At 41.9% G+C, this 25868-nt stretch overlaps 1 protein-coding gene across 2 annotated transcripts in view; it reads left to right on the forward strand.

The window, feature by feature from the left end:
- nlgn2a (neuroligin 2a) overlaps positions 1-25868 on the forward strand; it is a 266646-nt gene that overhangs the window by 152772 nt on the left and 88006 nt on the right. Inside the window, exons 3-4 of one of the 2 annotated variants that reach the window (XM_077227549.1) lie at positions 505-558; positions 25237-25386. In XM_077227549.1, the coding sequence (XP_077083664.1) occupies positions 505-558; positions 25237-25386 (204 nt within the window). The remainder of the gene's footprint in view (positions 1-504; positions 559-25236; positions 25387-25868) is intronic. The other variant, XM_077227550.1, reaches the window with a different exon arrangement.

The following is a 25868-nucleotide window of genomic DNA, read 5'->3' on the forward strand; positions in this document are numbered from 1 at the left end:
CTCAGGTCCTCTTCTCTACCACCTCTCACATTTTCAAAGCGAGGCGGATGATAGCTTGACCGGAGCGAGAGGAGGGAGGAGGACTCGGGTGGGAATGGGAATTCTTGTTTTTCATACCTCAGAGGTTAATTCCTGATTCCTCCACATTGATTTTGACTTCATCCCCGGAAGCTAAACAAGTCGTCGGAACGGCATCGAGTGAGGCTGGTGTTAAAGAACAGCAGAACAATGGCGAGAGAGAATATTCACAGATCTAACATTAAACTACTTTGATCTTGTAGCCGATTTGTGTCTTTCTTGATATTCTGTGTTTATGATGCTTTTTGTTGTTTGCTTTTGCTTTTCTTTTTGTCACCTTTGGAAAAGAATGAGAACAATAACCTCTTGCTGATTTCTTGTTTTTTGCTCTTTCTTGTTTTCTTTTTTTGATTTTTCTCTTGCCACAGTAATCTTTTTTTGAATTTTCTCTTTTCTCTTTTTCCCTCCTTTTTGTCTTAACCCTAGGTCCACTCACAAAAAAACACGATGAATCAACACTGAACCGGCCACGAGATGAAGGTATTTTTGTTGCATGTTTTTCCTTTTTTCTTGTCTTTTTGTTTTTGAAGTCTTTTTTGGCAAATTAAAAAGCAAACAGCCTTTCCTTGGTAGTGATGAAGAGTATATGAAGGAACCACATGTGCATATATGTGTGTGTATGTCTGTGTGGAACGAGGTGAAACTTTCTCGTTTGACTTTGGAAAGAGACGCGCGGCTTCCGAAAGTTGAAGATGATGGCAGAAAAAACACTGTATCTTCATTAAATGAGAGAAGAAACAAAGGTTTTGAAGTGTAATACCCCGTACTGCTGTCTAAAGCACAATTTTACAGCAGTTGCTTTATGATGTTTTTCAAGACTCTGAGCGATTATTAGGTTTTACACTTATCTCCAACTCTCACGAAGACAGAGGTGTTTTCACTGTGTTTTGTCAGTGTGAATAGTTCTCTGGGTGCGGTAGTAAGGACCAGTCAATGAATCAGGATGCGGAGGAAAGCTGGAAAAACACAGATACACACACATGGATCAGCACATGTTGTCATCTTTTATCTGGGAGATTGCTATTAATGTTCATTTTTTTGAACTCCTTTCTTGAGAGCAATGTGTGTTTTTGCCCTGATGTTCCTTCTTGTGTTTACCAAAGATGTTTTTTTTCTTCTTTTTCTTCTTCCCTCTCAGTCTTGCTGTTTTTACCTATAGTTCTTTGGGAATGTGAAAAGATGGGATTGAAAAAGCTCTGAAAAATATCCTTGTTTTTCATGCAATTTGACACTCGTTGTTTTTATTGCATTGGTGAACTGCTGGTTGGGTCAATGACAGCTTGTGGCATCACTGGAACTGAATTATAGACTCTTTAACTATTACGACTTTATTAATACATTATAATGATGATGATGATAAGTGTGGAGAGTAAAAGATCTGGAATGAAGGTCAGCCACAAAGATAGAGTGTGAATGTCCATCTGTCAATAAATAAAGTATTGTATAAGTACTAATAAGAATTTATATACATTTTATATAAGTATATAATATTTATTTATTTAGGATTTGTTTTACCAAATAAGGAGGAATAATTTGTCTATGGATTGTGTGTGTGTGTGTGTGTGTGTGTGTGTGTGTGTGTGTGTGTGTGTGTGTGTGTGTGTGTGTGTGTGTGTGTGTGTGTGTGTGTGTGTGTGTGTGTGTGTGTGTGTGTGTGTGTGTGTGTGTGTGTGCAATTATATAAGTACATATACAGTACATTTTCTAAATTAATTTGTATTTATTTTATATAATTAACAGAGGTAGAGTATCCAAAAACTGTAGTTAAGTACAAGCACTTATAGAAATAAGTAAAAGTATCTAGTCACTAGTTACTTCAGTATATGTCATTGTATCGTGTCCTTAGCGTAATAATCTGTTTGGTTGTAAAACTTACCTGTATAAATATTACCTGTATAAAGAATTTAATCGAATGTGTCTATACCTGAATCGTTCACAGACCGCATACGCAGATGTTCAACTAATAAAGATCTTCATTGCTTGCAAAAAATAGGATTCATCTGCAGATTTGCTTTCAGTTTACTGGCAACTTCATCCAATTCTCTTGATGTTCTTGGATTTCCTGACTAATTCACAAACCAATTTACACAGTTTTGCCAATTTATTTGATGAAGTCTTTGCCTCAAAATAGTGATTCATTTGTGAATTGGACATCACTTATGCCCCATAAAAAATGGACCTTGTGCTTATATATATATATATATATATATATATATGTAATATTTTGAGGATGAGGATGTTCTCAACTGGACAACAAACTCTTTATTTTATGTATCCTTAAAGTGCTTTTCTTAGGTTTGAGATTGGGGTTTGAGGTTTGGTCTATAATCAGCATAATTATCTTTTGTACTAACAATAAAGTTCTGTCCTCATATAAATGTATGCAAGTGTTTGACAGGTGTTTATGGGAAATGCTATTTGTGAGCATGGTAGTGTTAAGCTGCTGAAAAAAGGATGGAGAGAAAGAGTGACGTCTGAGCGTGAGTTTGTGTGTGTGTGTCTGAGTGAGTTAGTGTGTGATTAGTGTACACTTCATCCGAAGGGTGGGTGTCGAGACAGAGGTGTGTGTCCACCTGAGCCTAGCTCATTATTCAGGCTGTGTGTCACATCATTATCAACTCGAACACAGACTCACACACACTTGAAATTTATAGCTTCATGCTCACTTTCTCCCGCCTTTCACTCTCCGTCTGTGTCACTTTATAAATTGTTCAGCCAGACAGTGTCGAGCACGACCTCATACTCAACACCAGTCTATCAACACCTCAGTCCAGATCAGGTGGATTGAACAAATCGAAGGCTGTAGGACCCTGAATCCGTGGACTCCTCATCCCTGTCCACAACAGCCCTAAACTGCTCCGATACAAGTAATCTGTTTAGGGGTTATGCTGTTCATGGCTCACTGCACACAGGGTCTTTCCTTTTAGTATATTTGAGACATGTGCCACAGAGCAAAACGAATGTTGGTAGAATTTCGGTTTGTAGATCCGTTGTTTAAATAATGATAAATCAATGTATTGAATAATCAATTTGATCTTTTTTATATATATATATATTTTGTTGTTCCCGCATGACTTAAAGGCAAATGTCTCAAATGGTTCCCCCAAATTCAACTGAAAATGCAACTTTGAATGACTTCTCCAGTTTTAAAATGATTAATCCCCCTGCATAGAATCCCTCACAACAGCGCAAATCTGCAAAACAGGTGTTGTCTCAAGCACACCTGATGCAAATAATCAAGGGCTTCATTAGTTGCACCAGGTGTGTTTGAGCTAGAACACATGAAATATCTTAAATGACTAGGTTTGTTGAGTGTCACGTTTGACTGCATGTTATAAATAAGGCCAAGTCAAAAGAATGGTCCAAAAAGTTAAGACGATATATAATCGCCCTTCAAAAACAAGGAACAGGATACAAAAAGATAGCGAAGGCACTAAATGTTCCTAGAGGCACCGTTGGAAGCATAGTTCGCAAGTTCAAAGTTAAAGGAACAATTGTTACACTACCTGGACGGGCAGAAAAAGGAAGCTATCAACTCGTGATGTTCTGCGGCTGCTTTACATCCCCTGGCACTGGAAACCTGCAGCGTGTGGAAAGCAAGATTGATTCATTGAAGTATCAGGAAATCCTAGGAGAAAACTTCATGCCGTCAGTGAGGAAGCTGAAGCTTGGACCTGTTGGACCTTCCAACAGGACAATGATCTCAAGCATACCTCATATTCCCTCAAGGCTTGGTTGCAGAAGAAGTCCTGGAACATCCTACAGTGGCATCACAGTCTCCTTACTTGAACCCCATAGAAAATCTCTGGTGAGATTTGAAGAAGGTTTATTACTGAACTGGAGGCCATTGCTCATGAGGACTGGGCTCAGATTCCTCAGAAATACTGCCAGAAGAGAAGCTGGTGTCTGGTTTTACATCTCGTTTGCAGCAGGTCATAACAGCAAAAGTGTTTTCTACTAAGTACTAAAGATGCTTGTCATGAAAGCATTGAATAATTTTGAAACTGCAGAAGTCATTAAAATTTGCATTTTCAGTTGTATTTGGGGAAACCACTTTAAACATTTGTTGTGTTGAGCTATTTCAACTACTTTAGGTTGATTTGTTCATTGCAAACAGCTTAAAGTCTATAAATTTGTCAATAAACCTGATTTTCAGTGGGGGTTGAATAATTTCAATTGCAACTGTAGGGATGATTTGGGATGCAGTCATAGTATTCGAAAAAACAGTATGTGAAAAGTACCCGCATACACAACTGTTTTTAACATTGATAATAATATGAAATGTTTCTTGAGCAGCAAATCAGCATTTTAGACTGATTTCTGAAGGATCGTGTGACACTGAAGACCGGATTAATTATGCTGAAAATTCAGCTTTGATCACTGGAATAATTAAAAAATATATTTAAATACAAAGATAATTTTGAATTATTCCACAATATTTTTTTCTGTATTTTTGATCAAATAAATGCAGCCTGCCCTTGATGAACAGAAGAGCTTTCTTTCAAAAATAAATCTTTCTGATACTAAACTTTTGAACAGTAGTGTACAATTTGATGATACTGAATATACCAGCATTTTACAGCTCTCTGTTTTGTAGACCATAGAAAAGGCCATACTTGCTGACCACTAACTGTTACAGACACTGATAAATAAGAATTCAGCATAAGCGCACAGTTTACTGCTAAATTTCAATAAAGCTGTAGCTTTAGAAGTTGTTCTGTTCTTCACTGGTTCCTGAACAAGTCTTTCATGGATGGTTACCCTGATTTACAATCTGATTAGCACAAACAAAACTAGTGCGTCTGCAGCAATCAGTGTCTGATTGGTTGAGGGAATTAACACACTTCAACCAGGCTGCAGCAGCACAACTTTGTGTAGTTCAGCATAACAAAACCAGATTGTTTTTGTCAACACACAACACCATAGAGATTTATTTTGGTTTCTGGGTTGGTCACAAAGGGGTGGTGCATTTGATAGCAGTCGTATCTTTACTTGTCACCACAATTTGCTGGCCATTAACTTGTTAATGTAAACTGTAATTTATTCATGTGATCAAAACTGAATTTTCAGAATCGATAATCCAGTCTTCAGTTTTCACACGATCCTTTAGAAATCATTCTAATATGCTGATTTTCTGATTATTATTATAAATGTTGAAATTAAATTTTTCAGGATTCTTTGATCTTTGCTGTCTTCATTGACTACGTTTACATGCAGCCAATAACCCGTTCAAAATCGGGATATTAGCAATAACCCGGTTTTGAACGGCCATGTAAACACCGGCAAAAACCCGAATATGCTCATATCCCGGATTTTAAAAACCGGGATATTATACCTGGGGTACCCCTTTTCTAACCCGAATTTTTGGTCATGTAAACGCGCACCGGCATATCCCCATAGTGATGTGTGTTCTGCGCATGTTCTATTCGCAAGGAATCTTGGTCTTTTGAGTAGAGAAACTTCTCGGTGCATACAAAACCCCGCGTGCACTATACCGGAAGTAAACATGGCGAGACGCAGCACAGCATACTTTTGGAGCGAGGTCAGTAACGTTACCAGCACCAAAGCGCAAACAAAGGCGATCGCTATCTGCCCCGAACTACTCATTATCCGCGTGCTGCTGTTGTTGTTGTCTTTGGATACAGAAAGAAGAATCGGAAATGACGCATATTGCGTCTTAAGGTTGTCCGTACGTCCAGACGCTAACCGTGCGTCGCGTTTACATCGGGATATTGCAATTCCATGTATACAGGAGTAACTCTCTCTGCTCACGCATGTAAACGGGTTATCCCTAATGTTTCAGAAACCCGAATAGTGACCTTAACCCGACCATAACCCGAAATTTGGCTGCATGTAAACGTAGTCAGAGACACTTTTGATTATTTTAATATATCCCTGCTGAATAAAAGTATTAATTAATTTCTTAAAAAAAAATGAAAAGTACAATCTTACTGACCCCTTCTTTTCAATGTTAGTGAATGTGAGTTGTAATATTAATGTGTAAAAAAAATATTGTTGATATAATTTTAAATATTTAAATATATAAAACTAATTTTATGACAAATATGAATTATGTTTCTTCTTTATGAATTTTAATGTTACAAAGACCTCTTATATGTCAAAAGATCTAGGCAAATTTGATTTCTCATGTCGTGACCCCTTTAAGTAGTTTTAATGCTAAGACAAAATTTATTATTTTAATTTTTTAAGTTTTTCATCTAATATTTTCTTTCGAATACAGAAAACATTTTTAGTTGTAGTTAACAATAACACTGGTGATAAGACCTGAATGCTGTGAATTTGAGCAGAACAGTGATAAGGATAAATGGACAGCAAATGCAAATCTGTTCAAGCGGGATGATCTCACAGCATATAGATATGCTTGTTTTATTTACTTGAGCTAAAAGGCACCTGATTTAGGCCTAATTGATAATATTCTCAATATTTTTTTTTATATTTAACATCTAAACCTTATACTGTCTACTTAAAATATAGCTAAATGTTTATGCATTGAATATAGGCTAAATAATAAGTCTCATAGTTTAAGCTGAGACTCCTGAAAACTAAGTTTTGTTGACACTGGTGATGAGATGTTCTGTAACCTCTACAGTGTTCAGAACTGCACACACATTCATCATTAGCACTGTAGTTTCACAGAAATGCCGACACACTCCTGCTAGCAATAGATTTGCTGTCGCCCTGAACTCACACATACACAAACACACACAAACGTGCACACAGTTCCCGTTGGGTTTGATTGTCAGACACAGACTGTGCGTTTGTGTGTGCGTGCGTGTGTGCGTGTTCGCGCACTCATGCTGTGTCTGATGAAGGTGCTGAGCTGGAATCACCAAGAGAGCGATCCGTCATGTTCTCCTGCACTTTGCCGATCCCTCACTCTCTCTCTCTCTCTCTCTCTCTCTCTCTCTCTCTCTCTCTCTCTCTCTCTCTCTCTCTCTCTCTCTCTCACTCTCTCTCTCTCTCTCTCACTCTCTCTCTCTCTCACTCTCTCTCTCTCTCTCTCTCTCTCTCTCTCTCTCTCACTCTCTCTCTCTCTCTCTCTCTCTCTCTCTCTCTCTCTTTCTCTCTCTCACTCTCTTTAGAAATTCTAGAAATTAAATCCCAAATTATACATTAAGTTTAATATAAAATCAAAAATGCCAGAGATAAAGTTGCAGTTATGAGATTGGACACACCATATACATTTAATTTGTAAGGCACTCAATCTTAAAAAACAAAACGATTAATAAGAAAAACATTAATAATTTATTAAAGTTGCTAAATTGAAAAATATAATCTTTAGCCCTTGTCAAAATGAATATTATTGTCAAACTGTTATAATACCTAGATTCACTTGTAGCATTTACAATGATCAAATTTTTTTTTTATTATTTATGTTTGATGTATTTGTTATATTTATTATGTATAGTAATACACAATAGTTAATATCCTCCATTTACAGTTATCAGCTATGAAAATAATTATCATCTTATTTGTATGATCGAACAGAATTTTTATTTCATGCGTCCTGCATTTCGCTGTCCTACACACAAACTGTATTACTCCTTTCCTCATCTGTCTGTGTGTGTGTTCGCGTGCGCGCGCGTGCGTGCGTGCGTGTGTGTGTGTGGTGTATTTGCCCTGTAGGCATTGATATGTGCTGACGTCTAACTATTCGCATGTTCTGTTTGATTAGCATTAGTGCCGTACCTCCATGATCCCGAGCGCTGAGCCTCACAGAACCACAACACACACACACACACACATCACCTACACATTACAGCGCAAAACAAGATCTACTGCTTGCTCTTTTTCTAGGGTAGGGTATATAAGCCGAAAAAATTTATTGAGAGAGAACAAAAGTGTTGAATTGAAAAAATGTATAAATGGCCTGGCAGGAACATTAAAGGCAGAAATAACAGAATAAAAGGAGAGATTCACTTACTGTATCTAGACAATCATTACAGGAAAGAGAGGAATGTCCTACTTATGTCAGATCTCTGTGTAAGAGAGCAAGTTAGACGAACGGCAGGGAAAGAGAATGAGAGCGAGAGAGGGAGCAAGTGTTGATCAAATCCCAGTGACACTTTAATAGAATAACTCATGTTTGTATTCCACCAGTGAGCTGTTCAATAGACATTTTCAAAGAGGGAAACAACAGTGTACTCACAACATCTCTAACATTCAAATGTATTGATTAGGAATAAATATGCTGGGGCGCAAGAGATATTGTGTTGCTCCCACGCTTGCCGTCGCTCACTCCTTCAGGCTTTCTTTTATTATTCTCAAAATACCCCTTATGAATTATAGAGATGTTCCAGCTCGTTCTGAAGGACATACTGTGAACATGGTGTATTGATTTGTATAGTTCATTATTAAAAGTGAGAATACATGTTTTTTTTTAAAAAGTACAGTAACATTTTAGAAATCAACTTTGTTATATGGGATGGTTGATGTTAGATTTTTTTTATATTATTATTATAGTTTTAAAAGTCACAAAATATATTTACATTAAAAACATTTAATTTAAATGATGTAAATAAATTCATATATAGGCACATTTATTTGCCTATAAAATTAATGTCTAGCATCATTCTAGCTGCTTTTAGTTAAAAACATTTAGAATATACATATTATGATATATATGTATATATATATAACAAACTATATATATATATATATATATTGTAACAATGTTAAAGGATAAGGGAAGGAAGATGCAGGAACCGGTGACGTTTAAAGACTTTAATTAATAAATAAACACAAACCGAAAGTAAAGGCGGCAGACTGAAAGTCTTTATATAGCCAATATAAATATGATAAAGAAAGAAACGGTCATGATAAAGACCGTTTAGCCAACAGCACATAAAGAGTTAAACATTTGTTTCCTTGAATCCTGAGAGTAAATGGACGTGTGCTCCAATCACAGGCTTGAAGAAGATGCTGTGTTTTCTGTGGTTCAGCGCTCTCAGACAGCAGAACTCTTCTTCACAGCGATTCTCTGTGATCCAAATGAGACGAGGACAGAGATAGGTCTAATAACCTCCAGTCAAGCGGCCGCCATTCAGATTCCCCACAATTCACAGACAATAACACGTGGCAAGTTATGGAGAAAGAGGACACAGGGACTTAACAAGGTTAAATTAGGACACCCTCTACACACACACACACATTCCCACAACCACTGCCAGGAGTGTCCAGTCTATTATTGTTGGTCTCGCCATTATCCTGAAATAAACAAGTGTGAGGGTTTAAGGGAGAAGGAGAAAAGAGGAAGTGGGGAAAAGAAGAATGAGGGGGGAAAATAATGAGCAAGAAAGAAATTGAAAAACGATGTGCTTTTATTTAGTTCATGTGTGGTCGATTTGGGTGTGTGTGTGTGCGGTTGTTGTTCGTGGCTGAATTACTTCTACGCGACTAGATCCCAATAATTGATCCTCTTTAAATAAAAACAAATCAAGTCGGTTCAATTTTAAGTGTGCCATTTCAGAAGCCCTGTAAGAAGTCAAGGGGAGAGAGAGAGAGAGAGAGAGAGAGAGAGAGAGAGAGAGAGAGAGAGAGAGAGAGAGAGAGAGAGAGAGAGAGAGAGAGAGAGAGAGAGAGAGAGAGAGAGAGAGAGGGGGGGGTCCAGAGTGATAGTATGAGAAAGATTTAAAGGGATAGTTCAAAAAGTGTTTTATAAGACGTCCGTTTAGGAAAGCTCATTGTAACCATATGTCAAGCTCCAAAAAATGACCAAAAATCAAAGTAACATAAATGTGGTCCATATGATTTGTGCTTTATATTCCAATTCAAAAATATTTTGAAGAATGTTGGTAATCAAACAGATGCATGCAATAGCCGTTGACTTCCATAGTATTTGTTTTATTTATTAAGTCAATGACTCATCAACATTCTGATTACCAACATTCTTAAAAATATCTTCTATTTTGTTCAACAGAAGAAAGAAACTGAAATGATGACAGACTTTTCATTTTTGGGTGAACTATTCCTTTAAATTTTAGGTCCATTCCTCATCTGCTGCGGGGTAATTAAATATAGCAAATTATGTCAAATTTCATTATTTTTTACTTGAAAATTAAACGTTTTATCAAACTTTGAGAATTGCCTTAATATTTTAAACTGAGAATATATTAATCAAAACTACATTTTATTTAAAAAAAATAACCTTTCAAGTTTATAACAAATGTTACATCAGCCTTTGAGAGTCAAATTGGACGACTACAGGGGCTCAACTCAAGATCACTCATTTAACAGTTCATCTATTGGCAAAGTTATGAAAAGAATATCGTCAAGAATATAATATTGAAAATATGCACGTTATCGTCTCTGATATACATCATGTGTCATGATTCTGCCATCTTGTTCCTGATATTCTCTTGTCTTGAGGCAGAATCATGACAGACCCATGTTTTCATGTTCAGCACATGGCCATTTGTTTGGGCCATGTGCTTGCGTTGTCTCATTTCTAACCCCGCCCCCTTGTTATCCTCATTTTGTAATTATTGCCATATTAGTTTCACCTGTTGTTCATTTTTAGCCTCCCTTTATAACCCCCTTGTGTTTCTCTGTCCTCTGTCGGTTCATTGTCAAACTCTGTCTATCATTGATCATTGTGTGGCTATCTTTATAGTACACTTCTGTGAGTACTTTGTCTAGTATCCAGTTTAATGTATTGTGAGTTTTTATTATTAGTTCCTGCCTAGTCAAGGTCAAGTCTTTATTTATCATCTAGTCTTAGTCTTGCTTGTTGCCTCTAGTCTTGTTTTGCCCCCTCGTGGGTTTTGTTTTCTGTTTTGTCTTCAATAAATTGATTGTAGAGATTTCAGTCTGCTTTTGGGTTTGTCTATCTGCATCCTAATGACAGCATGTTGAAGCCGCTCAGATAGTGTGTGTTTTCCAGGAAATGTGTGACTTGCTGGACCTCTGCTTCGTAAATACTACCATTAAAAAAAAGGGCTAGGGTATGCTCCTTACACCATGTTGCCAGTTCTTCAACTTCCTTTCTGTATGCAGTCTCATCATTTATTGGTGATAAGTCCTAACACTGTAGTATCATCAGCAAATTTAATGATGAGACTAGATGACAAAGAGACTAGGAAGTCATGCGAAAAGAGCGTGTAGAGTAATGGACTGAGCACACATCCTTGAGGGGCTCCGGTGTTGATAACTAAAGTGGATGAAATGTGCCCACCAACTCTCACATACTGCGAGCGATTGGTTAGAAAGTCCAAAATCCAATTGCATAGTGATGTTTAATCCTAGTGAATACAGCTTTGCTGTTAGTTTGTTTGGCAGCCTTGGATAGGTGTTCTTGTGCTCTAGATGTTGAAGCCATTTGTAGAGCACAATGACACTGGCATGTTCTGTTGACCTGTTTTCCCTATAAGCAAATTGATACTGATCCAGTGTGGGTGGTATGGCGTTTTGATGTGTTTGATTACTAATCTTTCCAGACATTTAGTCAGTATGGGTGTAAGCACCACATGCCTGTAATCATTTCGGCATGCTGTCCTGGATGTTTTTGGCACTGGAACTATTGTGGCAGTTTTGAAGCATGCTGGGACCCAGGCTGAGGACAGTGAGATATTATAGATTGTGGCGAAGATATCTGCCAGCTCCCCTACACAATCCTTAAGCACCCTCCACAGTAATCCGTCCGGGCCGGCCGCTTTCCTGGGGTTGATGTTGCGCAGACAGATTCTCATGTGTGGTCAGGACTGGGGCAGTGTCACTGGAGGGCATCAAAGGTTGTATCGGGTCATTGTTGTCCCTGTCGAAATGGGCATAGAACAGGTTTAAGTCCTCAGCTAAGGTGGCACAAATGTCCGCTGAGGGAGATGTTGTCTTCTTATAGTCCGTTATTGCCCTGATGCCCTCCCACACCTGCTGGGGATTTGTGGAGTTATTAAAATGGGCTTCTATCTGCCTTTTATGTTCTAATTTGGCAGATTTGATTCCTCCTCTTAAAGCAGTCCTGGCTCTGTTCTAAGCGATCTTGTCCCCAGATCTATATGCTGCATCCCTAGCCTTGATAGATTTTTGTACCTTACGTGTCATCCTTGGCTTTTTATTTGAAAACGCACGCATTTTCTTCCAGGTTGTAACACTATGTACACAAAATTTAATGTAGTCCATAACTGAGGTATTGTATTCATCCGTAGACTCCCATGTTGGTGTCCCCCGACCTCTGAATAGCTCCGAATTTGTAGAGTGAAAACAGTCCTTGAGCTGAGGGATGGCTGCCTCAGGCCAAATTCTTACCGTCCTGACCACAGATGAAGCATTTTTAATTTTTGGTGTATACTGTCGATGTAGCAAGAGTGAGAGGTGGTCTGACCGGCGCAGGTGTGGGTAAACATGGACTCTGTATGCATCTGCTACATTAGTATATACCTGATCCAATGTTTTGCCCCCTCTGGTTGCACACTTCACATTTCGATGGAGTTTGTAAAAGACAGTCTTCAAATCTGCATGATTAAAGTCTCCCGCTGCAATCAAAACCCTATCCGGATGTGCAAGAAAGCTGTGGTTAATGCTGTCATGTAGCCGTGCTAGCGCTAGCTTAGCATTAGCATCTGGTGGAACGTACACAGCACAAATGTAAACCGCAGTAAACTCCCTCGGGAGGTAAATCGGTCTAGATTTCAGCAACATGAATTCCACATCAGGGTTACAAAGTCTATCGACTACAGTGATGTTAGTGCCCCAAGGATTGTTGATGTAAATGCATAGACCCCCTCCGGTTTTCTTACCCGAGTCTGCAGTCCTGTCGGCTCTATAGGCGGTACGTCCTGCTAGCTCAATGGCCTCATCTGGAATGGTGCTATCCAACCATGTTTCGGTGAAAATCAGGTTGCAGCAGTTATATATGGTTCTCTGTGTTGCCAGCTGTAGTTGTATTTCAACCATCTTATTGCAGATCGACGTGGCATTAGAGAGGAAGATGATAGGAAGTGGGGGCCTGGACGAGTTAGCCTTTAACCTGGCCCATACACCCACTCGCTTTCCTCTCTTCTGTCTCCGCTCACAGCATCTCCTGCTCTGTCTCGCTTCCGTGTCTCCGGTGTTGATCTGAAGAGCTTTGGAAGAATAAATTTGCCATCTCAATCCCATGTGTACAAGGAGTTTTTGAAGTTTATAACTTCCATGTCAGGGACTTCCAGTCTTTCCCGATCTCTACTAAAAAAATTTGAGATCGCGGGTCAAACCCTTTCAGCTCAGTTTTCAGTTCTCAAAATATATATTTTAATAAAGGGGGCTGAAAGAGCATGGGTATGGGCCAATTCCAAAGGCAGAACAAACGCTTTCAAGCTATCAGTCCTGTCACCGCTTCAGGCTCCCTTAAGGCTCGGCATTACCCTCCAGGTCACTTAGAACTACTATGGCGCTGGTGGGTAAGGGTAATTGGGGGGGCTGCTGGGCGGAGCAGCCCCAGCCATTAACAAATTCCTTGTACAGGATAGAGTGTTGTTTCCCGTGCTCCCCCTCAGAAAGATTGGGGACCGGGATGGCATTCTCAACCGAAGCCTTTGAAGCAGAAGATGGATCTTAGGACAGTTGTTCCTGTGAAAAAGGCTTTGTCCAAAGAAAGTTCCTGATGCCACTGGTGTCAGACCTCTGAGGGAAGCCCCGACCGGGGTGGAGCGGTGTACACCTCAGTATACGGTGCCCACTCCACCTCGGTGCCCTCAGTCAAGTCACATGTATTACAATACAGATGGTTTCAAAGCAGCTTTACAGAGATAACAGGAAAATAATGCAACAAAGTTTGTTTCCAATAAAAAAATAGTGTCACAGTCCAGCTTAAGTAAGTTCAGTGATGTTTCCTTTTTGTTGTAAAAAAGTTATTAATTTAGTTCATTTATATATATAGCCACTCTGGAGAAAACCGCAATGTCATCGTCCAGCTCAGTTCAGTTCTCATGTAATGGTGCTAATGCACGCAGATCAATATTATTGTTGAATATTCTTTTAAATGTTAAATTTAATGTCCCCAAGTAAGCAAGCCAAAAGCCAATGGCAACAAAGGTGAAAAAGGCGAGCCTTTGAGGGGGCCGTTCTGCCAACCCCGCCACCCTTGGTGCCTCGGGGCACAGCGGTCTCCAGCAAGCACACGGCTGAGTGTCACCACAATCCTGCATCAAACTCGCACCCTCTGAGGGGGTTCAAAAACAGTCACTTCGGTTGTTTCCTGCCAGTATGCTTCAGGTCAGCGAAGTGGCTGTTCCAATTTCACCAGTGGCTCCTGCTGATCTTAGAGAAGGCTACAGAATCCAGTTTGGTTCTCATCCGCCTCGTTACAGGCTCTGTAAATGGAGCAAGAAGTGACATTTCTGCGTCCAAATTTGATACCCTTTGGGCTGCTGTACATGAGACCCTTGCAGTGGTGACCCTTTTCCCTCGAAAGGGAACCTCTCAAGTTACGACTGTAACCCTAGTTCCCTGAGAAGGGAACAAGACGCTGCGTCACTTTGACATACTCCCTGCATTCTTGTGATCAACTTGCTTCGGCTAAATCGAAGCTGACGCCGGTCAGACTGGGTGTGCTTTTATCCTTTCCTTGTCGTGACGTCACCCGCCCGTGACACTCACTCTCGCCATTGGACTAGTTGACACAAGTGCTTCTGAAGCAATCATGCAGAGGCGTTCCCGAAGCGTCATTGACGCAGCACGAGTTCCCTTCTCAGGGAACTAGGGTTATAGTCGTAACCTGAGACGCTTTGTAATTCTAATAGTAATTATTAAAACCACTCTAGAGCTGGGCATTCACAATTGTTCATTACTTATTTCATGGAATAAAGTTTATTTCGTGGCTTCTAAAGATTACGTTACTCAGAGACTGATATGTTTGGCTTGTCAAAAATATTACATTTAGCTGTCGCAAATTCATTGACTTTTGAAAATCAAGTAAAATTTTTACTAGGAAAAGAGTGGATTTTATTGTCTCTACAACAAATATTTTATTTAAACCCATGAAAATGTAGATCCTGTTGTAAATAATAGTGAAAAATCACTTTTTAAAACTTTTGTTCCATTTTTGTATTACCCCTTAGCAGATTTTGACTTTTTGATTATACAGTGCACAAGTCATGTGAACAAATTTTATAAGGCTATTATGTTTCCGGAGCTTGACAGACATGAAGCTTGACCAAGAACTGTAAAAGAGGGTATGAAAATTCTCCTTGCATGTTCCACAGAAAAATATAAAAGCACAAAAGTGAGTAAATAATGACAGAAATTTCATTTTTAAATAAAGTATATTTTTGAATAGAGATAAGACAGGGAAGGATGATGTAAATACTGATAAATAATGGAAAGGAAAGAGGAATGAGTGAAAACAAAATTGAAAAGAAGTGATGGAGTCCATAAATCTAAATGTAGGAGATCAAAAATACGATGAATAGTTCTCTTGTTTCTGTGGATGTATGATGAGGGCGTCGGGATGAGGGGATAAGGAGGTCTTTCTTCCACCCTTCTCTCTCTTCTTCTCTATATTTGATCCCCTCCCTCCCTTTTCAGTATCAGGAATGTGATTCGGGATTCTTCTGTCTTGAACTCTCCCTCACACACACACACACACGCACACAGTGTCGCTGTGCTTAAATGAGCAGCTTGACATGCATTAGTCGATGTCTAGTGTAGTTGTGTAGACGGCATGAGGGTGAAGAAATGATATAACTTTCTGCATGTGAATATTTGATATATAATAATGAATGTGTTTTGCCTGTATATGTACATTTACAGACAAAATGAAGTATTGATGTGTATATGTGTGTGTGTATATATATATATATATATATATATATATATATATATATATATATATATATATATATATATATATATATACAGTGTATATCTCTACAACAGACTCCATGTACATTGGAGCAATATTTTTATCTGTCTGGGTGCTCTTTATGATATTGATCCGTGTGTAAAAGACTCTGCCGCCGTCTTGATTGTCAGTTTCTTAAATGGCGTTTTCTGCTCTTTTAAACCCACACCAAAAGCTCTCTCTCTCTCTCTCTCTCTCTCTCTCTCTCTCTCTCTCTCTCTCTCTCTCTCTCTCTCTCTCTCTCTCTCTCTCTCTCTCTCTCTCTCTCTCTCTCTCTCTCTCTCTCTCTCTCTCTCGTTCGTTCGTTCGTTCTATCTGTCTATAGTGTCTGTAAATAAAAAATTCTGTACAAAAGCCCAAAAACAACAAATTTCACATTTACATGTTCTAAAAAGCAACACTTTTTAAAAATTTGCTCTAGTAAACACAAAATGTCCAAGCACTTGCTCTGATGGGGTTTGGTAGCCAGCCTGTCGGGCCGGACTGTCTCAAGTGAGGAATACGCCATTGTGTTTTAGCACCAGTTTAATTGGATGCGGATGACAGGAGAATGGAGGAAGGAATTGTCTATGTGGCTGTGTCTAATGGATTCAGAGCTAATTAAGTTCACACAAGAGATAGAGGCTTCCCACCATCAGAGGGACGTAATGGCACAATGTGTGTATGTTTGTGGGTTCACCACCCACACGCATGTGAACGCTCTGAGCAGTAAACACAAGTTTGTTTCTAATCACACCATTGTCTCCATTCTGCATGAGAGCATCAGAGGTGAGCAGAAACTCCTGTGGGCCTCTCTATCTGAGTGTGTGTGTATTTCTTTGTTGTTGTTTTTTTGGATTATTCCCTCTCCTATTTTCCCTCAATATCAGCCCCCGTTTCCTCCCTTCTAATCTCCGTCTCTTTCTTTCTCTCCCTCCGTTTCTCAGTGTGCACACAGACCTCCTCACCCTCGTTTTGTTCGCCCATTTTACGGTGTGTTTGAGGTGTTTTTATCTGAAGACGCAAGGACACCAGGGGGCCAAATAAATGAACAGGATGTTTTGGTGGTTTTAAGACAGAACATATTTAGACTTGAAATTAATATATTAAAAGTGTTAGAGTGAGACAGTGAGGAAAAATAACAAAAACAGGTTAGAAATGCACACAGGTAGAGATAGAGAGTTAGAAAGACGTCTCCTGCAGGGAAAAATTAACACATGTAAATCAATAAACAGAGGTAAATAAGAAAATGTAATTGGAGAGTTAATAAAAACTTACTAGTGAAAATATGAGCAGCAAATTCATAATGTGACATCTTGTTTTTGTGATTGGTGCAGTTCTAAAGTATGGAGACTTAAATTTTATGTAGATGGAAATATCTATTTATCATCTATCCATCTGTCTGTCTGTCTGGGGTTCTATTTATCATTTTTTTCATTCTATCTATATCTATATTGTTCTTTCTATCTATCTTTAGTATTATCTATCTATCTATTTATCTATCATCCATCTGTCTGCTGTTCTATTTTGCTATTATCATTCTATCCACCCATCCATCCATCCATCGGATTTCTATCTATCTGTATATCTCATTCTATTTATCATTCTATCTCTATATTTTTCCCTTTCGAGAGAACAAGAACAGCGTCGAATGACACTTTGGGGGAACGCCCCTTAGCTTAGTGCCTCTGAAGCATGAATGAAACTAATGAAGCTAATCTTGATTGGTGTTGCGTCATGACGTAACGTGTGACGGCATACACGGAAGCTACAAAGGGACGCCCTTTGTAGCTTCCGTGTAAGACGCACTTTACAGTGCAGCTTTCTGTTCTTCAGCAAGCGCTCTCTGCCGTGTGTGTCTTATTTGGAGTTGTCTGTCAGTACACAATGACTCAATATATACAGTATATATATATATATATAAGAATGGCGAGTGCAAGTTACAGGGGGTGTGTGCATCCCTGCCGTCGTTACATCACGGGTGGGGACACACACCAAATGTGCGTGCATTGTTTGGGAGTGCAGCACGCACGGGCAGCTCTCGAGGGGGCTGCTTTTGCGGATTGTGAATCTTTATCGATCGGAGTGCTGCGCTCCTGCCTGGCAATTTTAATTGAGGATGGCCAGGCTCGCGAGCCCCGTGGTGTGGGAGGCAACGCTCTTCATGGGGCTCTTCATGGATCTGACAGAGGAGCCTGACACTGCCGAGGCACGTTCTCAGGATTCCTCTGCCAGTTCTGACGTTCTCCCTCCTCCCGCGGAAGCCCGCCCAGCAGTCTCTTCCTCACGAGTGGAGAACACGATGCTTGAACTGTCTGCTTCCGAGGAAGTGGATTTGCTTCCGAGGAAGTGGATTTTAAATCTCAGTTGGCCATGTGAGAGACAGGAAGCGCTCATTAAAAGCAAGTTGGACGAACGCTTTCTGCAGCACAGAGAGCAACCTCACGGTCGGGGTTTGCCGTTCTTTCCCGATTCACACAAGTTGTGTAAATCGTGGCACAAACCACACTCATCTCGCGTGTCCAAGCCCCATGTATTAGACTATAATAATATTTTGGGGGCGCGAGAGAACAATTATGGGATGATGCCTCGGGTGGAAGAGCCTCTTGCCACCTATCTGTCCCCCGAAGCCACATCATCCCTTAAAACCCCAGTGCTGCCCACTAAACCCTGCAGAGATACATCTTCTTTATTGGGCAGGGCTTATATGGCTGCAGGTCGGGCTGGTGCCAGTCTGCACACAATGGCAGTACTGCAAGCGTACCAGGCCGACCTTCTTAAAGACGTTGATGAGGGCGAGGGTCCAACTTCCGAAGATATTGCGGAGTTGAGGAAGCCTGCAGACTAGTCTCTCAGAGTCACCAAGGAAACGGATTGCTCAACTATTTCGACGACTGGCTGATATTGGCCCAGTCACAAGAGCTGGCAGTTCGGCATCGAGATGTCGCCCTTGCCCTCATCCAGAGCCTGGGGTTGAGACTCAACATGAAAAAAGGCGGGTTGGCACCAGCCCAGAGAACCATGTTCCTGGGAGTGGTGTAGGACTCGGTCACGATGCGGGCACAATTGTTTCCTGCATGGATCGAGTCCATCCTGGCCACAGTGACCAGGATAAAACTAGGCCAACCATCATTCTATTCGGCCTGCTGCACATGAGGGCCCTGCAGTGGTGGTTGAAAACCAAGGGGTTCTCCCCGATGGGGAACCCGTTCCGCATGATCAGGGTTACGCGCAGATGCCTTCGTTCCCTATCTATGTGGAAAAAAGCTTGGCTTCTGTCCCAAGGCCCCGTGTTGGGAGCGTCATGTAGCCGGAAAGCCGTTTCGACAGACGCCTCCCTCACGGGTTCGGGCGCGGTCATGGACGGCCGCTTTATAAGATGCCCATGGCAGGACCATCATTCCTCCTGGCACATAGATTTCCTGGAGATGTGGGGGGTGTCCCGAGCTCTGAGGAGCTTCCTGCCAGACCTCAAAGGTCATCATGTCCTTGTGAGGGCAGACAATACTGTATGTCAGTGGTGGCCTATATAAATCATCAGGGGGGTCTGAGGTCTCGCCCTCTATGCAGACTGGCGCATCAGATCCTCCTGTGGTCCCAGGGGAGACCTAAGTGAGCCTGTGCGCAGCTTCACACTGGGACAGGCAGGGCTCATTGTGGCATAGTGGGTACTCGTTCCCCCAAAGTGTCATTCGATGCAGTTTGAGTTCCCTCAAAAGGGAATGTCTTGGGTTACGACTGTAACCCTTGTTCCCTGTGAAAGGGAACGAGAACTGCGTCCCCTCGCCATGCTTCATAACAAAAGCTGACACTGTTGTGTGCTGGCATCCCTTTGTAGCTTCCGTGTATGCCATCACGCGTTACGTCATGACGCAACATGGCTTAGTTTCATTCATGCTTCAGAGGCACTACGCTATGGGGCGCTCCCCCAAAGAGTCATTCGACGCAGTTCTCGTTCCCTTTCTCAAGGAACAAGGGTTACCGTCGTAACCCGAGACGTTTTTTTCTATCTATCTATCTGTCTGTTTTCTATCTATCATTATATATCATTGTTCATTCTATCATATCTATATTTTTCTTTCTATCTATGTTTAGTCTATCTGTAATTTCTTTTTGTCATTCTGTCTGTCGGTTTGTCTATCTATCCATCCATCCATCGATTTTTCTATCTATCTATCCTTCCATCTATCTATCTACCTCTGTCTGTCGTTCTATTGTTCCATCTATCATTCTATCTATCTCTATCTATTGTGTATTCATTTTATCATTTGATCTATCTTTCTCTATATTGTTTTTTCTACCTATCTTTCTTTAGTTCTATCTATGTATAGTTCCCTTTCGAGGGAACTCGCGCTGCGTCGAGAATCAACACATTGCGGAGTGCCTTCGGCATGAAGCGTCTGAAGTCAGCTATTCAATCTTGATTGGCGTAGCCATATCACGTCACTCGTGACGTCGCATGTGACGGCGATGCGGAAGCTATAAAGGGATGCCGGATCATAACAGCGTCAACTTCTGGTCTTCAGCAAGCTTTCTGTGTCAACCTATTTGTCTTATTTGGTGTTGTCTGTCACTCTGAAATATATGTATATATTATGGCGAACAGTAAGGAGAAACTATTCAGTCGGTGTGCGTCTCCTAGCCCGCATTATTTAAGCGAGGGTGACACACACTCACTCTGTGTAGTTTGTCTGGGAGTGGAGCAGGCACAAGCAGCGCTCGAGGGCGCTGTCCGTGCAAACTGTTTTAAATATGAAAGAGCTCCGCTCGCGTTTGAGCCTGTTCAATCAAATAGATCAGGCTCGCGTTTCCAGTGCATCAGGTCTCCTGTCGAGGCAGCGCGCCGCTTGTATGCATGGGATTCGCACGTGGGGCTGGCATATAATACTGTGACGGTTGCGACCCTTTCTCAGTGTTTATTTACCAGCTCCACTGGTCTCGCGCACGGTTCGGAAGCCTGCGCTGCGGCTTCTTCCGACCGTGTTAAAGACCCGGTGTTTGATTTATTTGACTGCGAGGAGTTCGATATTCTCAACACATGTTCGCCATATTCCCGTTATTTAAAAAAAAAAAAGGGGGAAAGAAAAGAGGAGTTGCTGGAGGTTGTAACCAGGGCAGTGGCTAAATTAAATGTTGAATGGCCATTTAATAAACAGGAAGCGACTAAGAAAAATAAAATGAATGAGTGCTTCCTGCAGACCCAGTCTTCGTGTCAGAGCCCTTTTTCACTGGTCTCCATACTGAGGTATCGAGATCGTGGGAAAAATCCATGTTCATCTCAATTATTTTCCCCCAAGTATATATTTACTCATCCATTGGGAATCTAATGAGAATGGTTATGAGGTGATGCCTTGGGTAAAGGAATATTTTGCGAAATATTTCTCCCCGACATTGCATCACCCATGATAGCTCAGACACTTTCCTCCGAATCTCGTTCATCAAATTTGTTAAGGAAAGCATATATGGCGGTGGGTCAAGCCGGTGCATGCCTACACTATTACTTGCATACCAGGCTGACCTCCTCAAGGAGCTGACCTCCTCAAGGAGGTGGATGATAACTGGGAGGTCTCACTCAACGGTGTTACTGAATATCGTAGAGTGGGTGACTTATTATTATAGAGACGGCCTGTGCCATTGGCCGTTCTATGGCAGCACTAGTCGTCTCAGAGATATTTATGGCTAAATCGCTTGGGGAACTGGGAGAAGGACAGGGCCTTCCTTCTCGATGCCCCCCTTTTCGCCTTCTGGCCTCTTTGGTGAGGCGGCAAGAAGAACCGTTGTCGGGAGGCTTCAGGAGGCAGAGCGACAATCAGCTATCCCCAGTTGTCAGTCCAGGTATCATGGGGTTGCTGCCAGGGGCAGCCTCATGGGAACACCTCCAGCTCCTTATATTTTCAGTAGGTTGCCTCTCGTGCCTCCCGAAAATATTACGACACCTGAGATCAGTCCTGAGAGATTGATCCCCCTTGTAGATTATTTAGACACCTGGAAGGGTCTTCAAAATATATCTCAGTGGGTCCTGAACACAGTTGAGATATAGAATCCAGTTCCAGTATAGACCACCTAGATTTAGTGGTGTTACTCATACACTGGTATCTCCTGATCAGGTGATGGAACAAGAAGTCCAGCCCCTCTTAGCCAAGGAGGCAATAGAATTAGGTTAGGCCAGGCCATCACTGTTAAACACTTTCCAAGGCTTTTTGGGCCTCATGGCTAGCTTCCATCGTAATTCCTTTTGGTCTGCTCCGCATGAGGGCCTTACAGTGGTGGCTCAGGACCAAGGGGTTTCTCCGCTGGGGAACCCCTTTCGCATGATCAGAGTTACACGCTGATGCCTTCGTGCTCTTGTCATGTGGAAGAAACCATGGTTCCTGTCTCAAGGCCCGGTTCTGGGAGCAACGTGTCGGAGAAAGACTTTGACCACGGATGCATCCCTCACGGGCTGGGGTGCGGTTATGGAGGGCCGTTACACCCGAGGTGCTTGGAAGGACCATCATCTCTCATGGATATTAATCGCTTGGAGATGTTGGCCGTATTCTTTGCCCTGAGGCACTTCCTTGCTCAGAGGTCATCATGTTCTTGTTAGGACATACATTATGTCGGTGGTCTCTTATATCAACCGACAAGGAGGTCTGAAATCGCGCCCTCTTTCTACACTGGCACATCAGATCCTTCTGTGGTCCGAGGAAAAATTTCTCTCTGTTAGATCCATTTATATTCCTGGGGTTGATAATGTGGAGATATCCTGTTGAGGCAGGGGCTGAGGCCCGGGGAATGGCGGCTCCACCCTGAATTAGTTGAGCTCATATGGAGAGAGTTTGGCCAGGCGGAGGTTGACCTGTTCGCCTCTCGTAAGAACACTCACTGCCCGCTCTGGTACTCTCTCTCACATCCAGCTCCTTTGGGCCTGGATGCCATGGTACAGATGTGGCCGGGGTCACATTTGTATGCTTTTCCCCCGATCGCTCTGCTCCCTGGGGTTCTATAAAGGGTCAGGAGGTACGGTGTGAGCTTACTCTTGGTCGCCCTGGACTCCCCGCCCGAATTTGGTTCTCGGACCTTATTAGTCTCTTGGAGAGTCCTCCCTGCCATGTCCCTATTAGGAGAGATCTCCTTTCCCAGGCCGGTGGTACAATATTTACATCCACGGCCGGAGTTATGCAGACTATGGGTCTGGCCCCTGAGGGGGTCCAACCCGTAAATAGGTGCCCTTTCCACCGAGGTGGTTAGGTCATCCATTCTAGAACCCCACTCTATTAGGAACTAATATTTGTTAGGGACAGCATTGAACCCAGTTAAATAGTGCCCAATGGCTTCAGTACTGGCGTTCCATCCTGTTCTCTAACGGGATTGCCCGTTCACGTTTAGGGCCTCTGTGGCGGCCCCAGTGCCCTCCGCAAGCCTCTAAGGGTGAGCATGTACGGACATTCCCACTAAAACTCCATGATCCTGTAGATTGGAGGATGAATCCTGTCATCCAGCCTAATGGCATCAGGCTGACAGGTTACCCCTGGCACCCATCATGTACTGTGGATGAGTTATATGAGAATATATAAGAATCTTTTGAGTGTTGCCCCCTCTTACTTAAGGGCATGGGAGCCACTCTACCTTATTTCTGCCTCGGCACTGAGGTGCCTGTAGGCAATATCATGATTCTTCGGGTATTCATCATATAAGAATCTATTTGAGTCTGCTTCCTGCTCGTCCTGCTCCTTTGAAGAGCGGTGGTCCCCCCCCCCCCCCCCTTACGTGATGATGTGGGAGCCACTCTACCTAATTTCTGCCTTGGCACTGAGGTGCCTGTAGGCAATATCATGATTCTTCAGGTATCCATCCTCCATCGCATGTGTCGGATGGCAAGGTCATAGCCTTGGAGGCCCCTATGTTAGGCCTCGGGCTGGAAGGAGAGCAAATCTATCTAGATATGTATCAAGGGCTAGGAGCTATCCCCCTTTTTGGTCAATTAGACTGTTGGTTATCTGCGGAAACCTCTCATAACTGATGAACGAGGTGCGCCTTGGCCTTCACCTCTCATCTAATATTCCTTTACTGTATGGGGTTCCCATCCATGGGGTCCGTTGAGCCACTGGCTCCAGACCTCCCCTGCTTACACCAAATCTTATGACAATCTAGGTTGGATCTACCTTCTCATTCCTATCGTCCTTGAGTGTGCCAGATGCTTCACACCAGGGCGTATTCTCTCAGTGTGGCGCAGTGGGTATTTCGTTCCCCAATGTGTCGATTCTCGACACAGCGCGAGTTCCCTCGAAAGGGAACGTCTCGGGTTACGACTGTAACCCTCGTTCCCTGATGGTCTGGCCACACTTTTCGCGCTCCTGAGAACGACTTGCTTCGACCAATCAGAAGCTGACGCTTTTATGTTCCGGCGTCCCTTTATAGCTTCCGCATCGCCGTCACATGCAACGTCACTCAGGGAACGAGGGTTACAGCCGTAACCCGAGACGTTTTATTGTGTCTGATAAATGTTTTCACTAAAAGATGGAGATGCTTATCATTCATTTCATTTTATTTTGGAAAAGTGCTCGGTTGGACCATGATTGAAATAAATGTGTGTATCCAAGTGAAACTTGGAATCACAGATGTCAAAAGTGTGCGAATGTGACAGCAACTGTGTGTCTGTCCAGTCATGTATGACAGCACGTCTATGTGTGTTTTATGAGCGAATAAGTCAGAAATCCTTCTTGACGGAACGTCTGTTTGATGCTCTACTCTAGAAACGTTTTAGATTTGTGTGTGTGTGTGTGTGTGTGTGTGTGTGTGTGTGTGTGTGTGTGTGTGTGTGTGTGTGTGTGTGTGTGTGTGTGTGTGTGTGTGTGTGTGTGTGTGTGTGTGTGTGTGTGTGTGTTCACTCCTGCTGCATCTTGGAGCACCTGACTTTATCAGTTTATCTGCTTTAATGAAATCGACTGAGATTCAGGTGGTGATTGAAGGTGTCAAGGGGTTCGAAAAGTGAACGTATGTGTGTCTGTGTAATAGATCTCCATGGCAACAGTCAATGGGAGCGAGTCACTTTGATGGAATGGCCTCTGTTGGGTAGATTGGGAAATCAAATTGAGGCAGTTACTATAGCGACGCTCCATTGCAGCTGCCTCTGCATCTGTCTCGGTGTGTGAGAGTGTGTGTATGTGTTGTTATATCTTAAAGAGTAAGAGTTTATTAGTGTCAAAAGTGACCTAACGACCAGCTATTTACTCTCCAACAAAGGATCCAACCATCATACTCAGATAAAAATTTTGTAGCTTCACAAAAAATGACTCAAATCTTTTTGTAGTTTTTGCTTACACAACCCTGTCTTTCTCCTTGTTGTGACTTTTTTTCAGACATCCGTGACCGCAGGAAGAAACCTGTCATGCTGTTCATTCACGGTGGCTCTTATATGGAAGGAACCGGAAACATGTTTGATGCCAGCGTGCTTGCAGCATATGGCAATGTCATTGTTGTCACCATGAACTATAGACTGGGAGTTCTGGGTAAGTGCACTTCAATTTCTTCCCCATTAACTCTTCATGCAGGTCTGGAATCACAGGAGGACAGTCCTTTATAATGGAGGATGATTTAGGTTCACTCTTGTAGTTCAGTTCTCTTGGTTGTTTTGGTATGGACTAAAAAAAAAGAAAATAATACTTTGAGGGTGTGTTCACACTTGTGTTTGGTTAGATTAAAACGAACTCTGGTGCAATTGCTCTGTTAGTGCGGTTCATTTGTATAAATATGAACGCTGATATCTATAACCCTGGTGCCACCAAACAAGCGGACTGAGGCACTGAAACTCGGTCGACTTTCAAACGAATTATGGTCCGGTTCGACGGAAATATGAACGCAACACGGACCAAAAACATGTAAACGAACCAAAAACAGGACGTGATGTCACAAGATGTGACCCTAAAAAGAACAGAATGCTCAAGCATATCTATTTTTCTCATCATAGTCATGATGTTGCCCATCATAGTTC

The sequence above is a fragment of the Siphateles boraxobius genome, unplaced genomic scaffold (genome assembly GCF_051911475.1).
Source record: "Siphateles boraxobius isolate OS27281-9 unplaced genomic scaffold, OSU_SipBor_1 130, whole genome shotgun sequence".
Taxonomy (NCBI): Eukaryota; Metazoa; Chordata; class Actinopteri; order Cypriniformes; family Leuciscidae; genus Siphateles; species Siphateles boraxobius.